Source organism: Leuresthes tenuis, unplaced genomic scaffold, assembly GCF_036924035.1.
Source record: "Leuresthes tenuis unplaced genomic scaffold, fLeuTen1.0.hap1 SCAF_23, whole genome shotgun sequence".
In the NCBI taxonomy this organism is placed as follows: domain Eukaryota; kingdom Metazoa; phylum Chordata; class Actinopteri; order Atheriniformes; family Atherinopsidae; genus Leuresthes; species Leuresthes tenuis.
The window spans coordinates 9991229-9999232 of NW_027325377.1; the positions used below are offsets into that span (position 1 = coordinate 9991229).

The 8004-nt window shown below is 38.1% G+C and overlaps 1 protein-coding gene across 1 annotated transcript; it reads left to right on the forward strand.

Moving 5' to 3' along the window:
* The first annotated feature begins 52 nt into the window (after window positions 1–52).
* LOC140283229 (ankyrin repeat and SOCS box protein 13-like) lies at window positions 53–7379 on the forward strand. The gene is made up of 6 exons (XM_072377950.1): window positions 53–267; window positions 860–1047; window positions 1526–1682; window positions 1805–1939; window positions 2390–2581; window positions 2990–7379. The coding sequence occupies exons 1-6, from the start codon at window positions 225–227 to the stop codon at window positions 3115–3117; spliced, it is 843 nt and encodes a 280-aa protein (XP_072234051.1). The 5' UTR covers window positions 53–224; the 3' UTR covers window positions 3118–7379.
* The last annotated feature ends 625 nt before the right edge of the window (window positions 7380–8004 follow it).

Below are 8004 nucleotides of genomic sequence, written 5' to 3' on the forward strand. Positions count from 1 at the left end.
ACTAGGGGTTGCTGTGCAATGACAATAAATGTATTTGATATTTTTTGTGCTCTACATTAAATGATAATCGACCGGTCATAAAAACTAGAAGTTCCAGCATACACCACGGGTTGTAGCTGCATCACGTGACTCGTGCAGCATGCAGGCGGTGAGGAAGCGGCTGTTTACAAACAACAGGCATTTCGCTGACACCACTAATTCTGTGACAGGAGAAAGGACGGAGGATGGAGTTTGACAATTCTCAATCATATTACTTTGGAGATATCGGTGAGTAGAAGACACAGGGCATGGTTGGTGAGACTATCGCGTTTTCTAAACTTGACCCAGTTTGACGTCAGTATATTTGACAGGAGCGCAAGCACGCTAGCTAACAGATTAGCTAAGCACTGTTTGCAGCTGGCTAGTAACTTAATGTTGTCATGCCAGTACGGAAGGTTAATTTGTATGAATTTGAACACAACACGGTAACGTTATGAAATGATAGTAAATATTTCTAGTGTTGGCATATAAAGTCTATACACAGTACAGTATCTTTGCGTGATAAATATGTATTATTCAAAGATTAAGCAGTAACTGTGGCCTTTAACTGGGTTACTACCTCTCCGATTCCCACCCACTTTTTTTCCCCTCTGAAGTTTAATTGACAGATTTATTTAAATATTTGACTATAGTATTTTACAACGAAAACTTTCCTCTGCAAACCAATACCTAATAATACCTAATATAACTTTATACTTATCCAATTTCATAAACATTTATTGATTGTTTTCTTTTGGAATGTTGGGACTTTGGAATACATGGATAGTAAGTACTTCAAATATCTACATGGATGCATGTACTTTGGTTTATTGCCCTCTAGGCTGCTGGGCTGAGAGAACAGAGGTACACAAGGCAGCGTCCCTTGGTCAGGTTTCTCAGTTGCAAGACCTCATCCAGAGTGGGGCTTCAGTTAATATGGTGGCCGTGGACTCAATCACACCTCTGCATGAGGCCTGTTTGCGTGGACAGGCCGAGTGTGTGCAGCTGCTGCTGGAAGCTGGAGCCCAGGTGATCACGCCTGCCATGCTAAGGTTTTACATTTATCAAAAAGGGGTTATATTTTCTTTGCTCCTTTAAAGTGTTCACAACATCCAAATGGTTGATTAATAATTAACAATCTATTAAGTTTTAACTGAAGATACAGATCTATTATTTATTCTTATTGTTAATTTGTGCATTGTAATTTTTTGTATATACTATTCTTATCTTTTATCTGTCTTTTAGTTTATGCATTGTGACTACCCTATTACTTACTGCAGAGACAACATAATCTCAAAACAGTTTCCCTTGCAGGATGAGTAAAGTATTTCATCTAGCTATCCATCTAATCACTAGTTATTTATAACAAATAAAATTCACAAACTGGATTTTCTTTTGAAGTCATTACCAAAAATGGGCATCATAAATGTTCAAAGGAGAAAATACAGGTGGACAGTGGTGGAAGTTTGTCAGAATATTTCATCCCAAATCCTGTGATGCGTCTCAGGTTGATGCGAGGAATGTGGACGGCAGCACACCGCTGTGCGATGCCTGCTCAGCTGGTAGTTTAGAGTGTGTGAAGCTATTGCTAGGGCATGGTGCCAAAGCTAATCCTGCCCTCACGTCCCGCACAGCTTCCCCGCTTCACGAGGCCTGCATGGGAGGTGAGTGCTTCACATGAATTATTTTTTTTTATCCCCCTATATTATTGTTTTTCTAAATAAGACAAACCTAATGTCATTATATTCCTTTATTTATTTTATTTCAATTTGTTTGTTTAACTTAGGTAACTCGGACTGTGTGAAGCTTTTGATTGCGATGGGTGCTTGTCTTGAGGCATATGACCTTTACTATGGGACCCCACTGCATGTGGCTTGTGTTAACGAGCGCACAGACTGTGTTAAAGTTCTTCTCAATGCAGGTGGGTGTCAATACAAAACACAACTAGGGGAATGGGCCAATATATTGACTTGATATTATATGATAATTTGAAAAGAGGGAGGACGTTGAATGCTTGGAATGTTGAATACTTATGAACTTTCCCAAAATTTAAGAAAGGGTCAAAGTAACACAGTAATTATCTTAACATATACAGTTATATAACAGGTTTGAACAAAAAAGAGAAATAAAAGTATGTAACAACCTGGAATTAAAGTCATTGATCTGATATAAAATTGCAGTGTTGTTACATTGCTTACACATATTTTATGAAGAATTTGGAGCAACAATGAATTGAATTATAAGAAATACATTTGTGAGACCATCTCATTAATGGATTGTCTTGGGGATGGAGACAAAACATTATGATTTTCAATGAAATATAAAGATGTAAAGTAACACATACAAAGAGCTGATTTTATTTTCCGTCTAGGTGCTAAGGTCAATGCTACCAGGCTACATGAGACTCCACTGCACCACGCAGCTAAAACTATGCGAGTTGAGATGATTGAGATACTGGTAGAGTTCGGGGCCTACATCCATGCTAGAGATCAGCACAACAGGAAACCTGTGGACTATACCACACCAGGCTCTCCCTCTGCACACTGCTTGCAGTTTTATGAGAGTAAGTTTTACGAAAAGTACAGACTGTACATGGAAAATAATTATTGTCATTTGGATCAGTCAGCTTGAGTAGCCGTTAACATAACGTAGTGCCACTGTAACACCAGCAGATGGCAAGGTTTCTCCATTTCCAAGAAGTGTTAGACTACACACTGGCAGAAAGAGCTTCATATAGAAAGGTCTAGGCTTGAAACAAGTAATACATGACATTTTTTTTAACTTTAGATATGTGGAGGTTACAGTATGTAGTTATCGATATCACTCTAAATGCTTATACATATAGTTTGTGAGCCACTTAGGACATTTAATTGCTATGATATGTTGCAATACTGAAATATGTTGTCCAGAGCTGGCAAACATTACCTCTTGTAACATCAAGAAAACAATCTTCTCTTTTTTCTGTGTGTAGCCACTCCTATGAGTCTGCAGCAGCTCAGCAGGTTGGCAGTGAGGAAGAAGCTGGGAACCACAGCTCTAAAGGTCTTAGTTCAACTTGATATGCCAAAACTTATCATCAATTACCTCTGCTATCAGTGAGTGTCACACCCTGAAAGAAGAACAAAAAAACAAGAACTGTGAACTCAAAGTGGCCAAACAACTCTTAAGACATTTGCAGCAAAGCTGGTCCTGCTGCTAACGCACGTTGACAAACCTCATAGTGCCAAGCACAATGTCATCACATGTTTTAAAACTGTTCTTGGTTCTTCAGACCTGAAAGTACAGAGTTGGAGTGGAGGCTGAGATTTAAAGCTGTATTCTTGCACCTCCACTGGAACAGCTCTAATTTAAATTACAGACACATAAGCTATTTGTCTGAAGTGAGGTTTAAACCACACTTGTCCTATCATGTACATCAGCTATTGATACAAGCAGTGTCCAACTATCACTACTTCTTAGTCTTAGTAATTTAGTTAACAGTGTTCTAATAATTATAAATTCCTATTATGTGTGTTTATTAGCACTTAATATATGTGGGACAGGAAACTGAAGCAGAATTTAGATAAAGTATGCCCTTTTGGCTTTTAAGGAAACAGAAGTATGCCTGCAGTCATTGCTACTGTCTTTGTACTTTAACAAATGTGCATTTTCTTTCCCAGAACCTTTGCAAAGCCAGTTTCAAAGGGTTTAGATTGAGTTTGCATATATTGTTGACATACTAGCTGGACATGGATGCTTAAAGGATATGTATTATGCCCTTTTTTCAAGCTGACACAATAACCTGAAGTCTCAATTGAGTGTCCAGTATTGGTATCGGGCTCTGTTACTGACGTCATTCACAGATCAGGTATCAGATATTATGTCATCAAATTGGGTCACAGATGTAGTTGTTTACAGATAGGCCAATGTTCCAGTGGTAATTTAAGCTTCCAATCATAATCTTTTGCAGAATTAGTTCTCCATAAATTAAGTCAATAAGTTACCCAGTACTCATAGAATTCTCAGAGTTAAGACATACAGGAGGAGGTGGAGCTAGTTACAATGAACCCGCTTTCCATGACAGCCCACTACAAGCAGTTTGCAAAGTCGTCCTGTCCTTCCTTTGGAGATATTTTATCATAGTAACAGAGAAAGCTTGTTGTATGAGGAAGGAAAAAAAAAGAGAGAAGTGGATCAATGTATCTCCAGTCAAAATACCACAGGGATGCGGTCCCACAGCACTGAACCATATCGTCCCAGCCCCGTTCAGAGCCACTGGTATAATTTTGTACCTCCAAGCAATAGTAACGTTAGACACGAATGTGAAGAAACTTGCTACATAATTCTTGGCTACTGATGCTACATTAAACATCAGATACAACTCAGAATTTCCAACCTGAACAAGGGTAAGGTTTGTCTACTGTGATGTTTGCGTTTCAATAATTTTGCTCAATGCTAGCTCACTGTGAAAAAGTTAAATCTTCCGTTTGTTGTTCTTGTTCAAAGAAGGCAGTGGACGGTCTGATGGTAGAGCATATTTAGCTCTTTTTTGCCTAATTAGATTAAATGTATAACTGCATAGTTTGCTGCCAATTGCAAAGCAAAAAAAAGCAAACCCCGAGGCGAACATGCTGCCCCTCCCACTTCAATCAGTCAAATATGCAGAGGCTGAAAATAACATGATTCCAAGTTCTGACTTTCTACATTCAAGATATAACAAATGCAGTTGGAAGTCGAGCTGTAGGTGAAGATAAAAGACGGGGAGGCTGGAGAATTTTATTCTGAGATCCAGATGTAAAATTTGAGCTGATTGCAAATCGAAAGGACCCACTGAAAGATATATTTTCAGTGTGACATGGCCCCATACTAAGAAATTCAATCTGTTCCTTCAACAGCACTTCTCTATTTGTTTTCCTCTGCCATTAGTCATTGACTGGAATTGCCAAACACAAGCACTTAGTTTGACTTAGTTGAACTTTTTCCAATGAATTTTGTCCCTGGCAGTGGAGCCACTGACAATCTTATCTAGTAATTGCAGATTAATAGCATGGTCTTAAGTTGGATTTTATAGTGTTTGCGATTTAGATCGCATACCGCAAGAGAAAGCAATGTTTCTTTATATGAGAAATGACTGTGGATACATATTTATTTCAACTAGAGAATATGCCACAGAGCTCAGGGAAAGGATACAAGTGATACAGTTTTTTGGCAGCAGGGGTGATTTCAGTGGTCACATTTTCTTAATTAAAGACTGCTGGATTGGATATTGGATTTGCTGAGAAAATACAAGAAAGCCACAAAAATTACTGTAATTGCTGAGCAGCAGTTAGAATATGAAATGAGACATAGAGTGCACTCAGTCTACATTCCGTGAATAACAAAAGAGAAAACTTGTCAGATCCAGAGGAATACCAAGCAGCTTTGTTTTCACAACAGCACTCATAGAGAAACTGTCCAGATGGAGTGTCGCTTCGTCTCTTGTAATTCATCGAGATTCCTGTAATTCTCAAGGAGACATTGATCCTGGCTGCCTATTTATAGCTTTGTGCTTGATGCTCCATCAAGTCTACTTATAGAGATGGCCCAGGGAGCTTGGTGAGGTCCTGATATTTTTAGCTAAAGGTGCAGGAAGTTGTTTATACCTCAGTGCGTTAGATTGCTTCAGTTGTTCTATGCTTAGTTGACATGGCCTATTTTGTTTTTTTCACAGCTTTGATTCATGCATCGAGGTTGAATAAGGCCATGCAAACACTTACTGATGTGACTTTAGAACAGGGAAAGACATTGGATTACTCATAGATATATTTCCTGTGTTCTAGTTCAGCTCTGATTTGCCTCTCACTTCCCCTTGACCAACTTACAGTAAGTTGAGCATTCCTTGACACTTATTTAGTCTTTTCAGCCTGCTTGTCTTTCTTTTTCTTTAAGGAGAACTTGCATTATTAGAGTACCCATCAGTTTATTTAGCATTGCATCAGTGGTATATGCGTTCATGAGTCTGATAATGATACTGAACAGAAAAATTAAGCAATATACAGTACTTTTATAGTACAGCAAAAAAAGAGATATAACAGGTCAGTACCATGAACCAGTATTGAAAGAGCAAAGCAAAGTCTTTAAGAAATTCACCAGACTGCACAAATATTTCAGCAATGCTATTTAATAGTATTAATACTGTATTTCTCAGTGTGAGATTGCAAATTCATATTGTTTTGTCCCATAAAAGCTCATTACAAACAGCAAAGTAGGAGTAAGCAAGTGCTGTCCACAAAATGCTGAAATCTTTGTTATTTTTTTCTTTCCTTTCCCTTTTTCCCCCCTTTTCACATAAACCACCATCCACACGCAGTTCGTTAATGTCACCTGTCAGGATTTTTGTGAATAAGTTCAATTCAAACCTCTCTTTTAAATTTTTTTTATATGTAGACCTGCCAGCAGGCCCAATTACATTACACTAGATTTATATAGCTCAAGCCCAGCTGACTGCTCTCATGGAGATTTGCACCTGTGTGCACTGTTTGCTTGAGAGATCTGTACCAAGTATTCAAACCCAATAGTTCATGCTTTCAGATCACCATCCAAATCTCATGGTTCACTCTCCTCATTTGGCACTTGGCCTAAACATGGCTGCAGGGTGCTGGCCTGATTATGTCTGCTGTGCTACATAAACATGCCAAGCTGTAAAAGTTTGACTAATGGAAATATATATTCCGGGAAATATAAATTCCTTCCATCATTACAATATGCTTGGACTGTTAGTTGTTTTAAAAACAAAATGGGCCCCAAGTCATTAAAAGCTTGGCCTGTAAATGATGTTGAAGTACAGATCTCATGAATCACTCTCTTTAAGATCTTACTCTGATGCCAATGGGTCTTTAAATAGCCACTAGGAAATATGCTCAGTTTGAAGGCACTGCCACAGATGGCACTGAAGGGACTGGAAAAAATAGGGAGCAGGGAAAGGTATGAAGGAATGTCCAGGAATCCCATTATAGGAATCTGGAACCAAAGTTTGAAAAAGTGGTTGGTTGATTTCGAGCTTTTCTCGTGGGATTTCAAGTAGGCGTTAAGTGTTATCAAAGTGCCGAGTTTAGAATATATAGAACACATATAGGATGAAGCGACTATGAAAACTAGAGGAATAAGTCCTAAAAAACCCATGAAAATGTACAAAGTTATTGCTGTGAATATGTTGATGATTTAATAAATTGTACTGCTGACCTTTTTTTGTCTTTTTATTTTGTGCATGAATCTTGTATATCATACAAAGAACATTCTGTAAATTTTACTGTATGCAGTGACATTGGAGTCCACGTATGATAGTCTGTATGTCCCCAGTCTGCCTGTCTAAAAAAAAAAAAAAAAAAAAAAAAAAAAAACGGAAACCAAGTGTTTTTGACAGACAACAGTACTCCTGTTTTAATGCTGAGTATTATGCTCCATTTAAAAGACGCAGTGCAGCTTTTCTCTGTGCCGCACTCCCTAGAAAAGTTAGTTCCCAGCAATTTTGACACAGTTCAGTGATTTAAGGTCTTGTGCTGACAAAGGGAGTTGTTTGTTAAAGTCAAAAGTTCAAAGATCTAAATATGCTAATACTCTAATTGGTGTAAAAATGTGTATAAAATGGTATATGGGGGGGGGGGGGGGGGGTAGTAAAGTCATAATTTATCACCAACACTTCATAAAATTACATACTTTACTTTTATAAAGTTTGCTGGGTAATCCTCTCATCAAAATAGCTTTAGTGTTGATCTAGCAGGTTTGATATTTCTGCTTTTCCAGAAACTAATTTGTCTGATGCCTGAATACAGAATTGTCAACTTGTTACACTCTTTCCAGCTCAAGTGGCCCTAACACATTTCTGATGGCATTTGCGTTTCCTTAACCAATCAGTAGAGACCAACATATATTTCTTGATGTGATGCCACTTAAAGTTGAGAATGATGCTTCGCTATACGATGGTCATCTTCATGAAGTGAAATATCTAAACCCAGGCAGGGAAGCTGT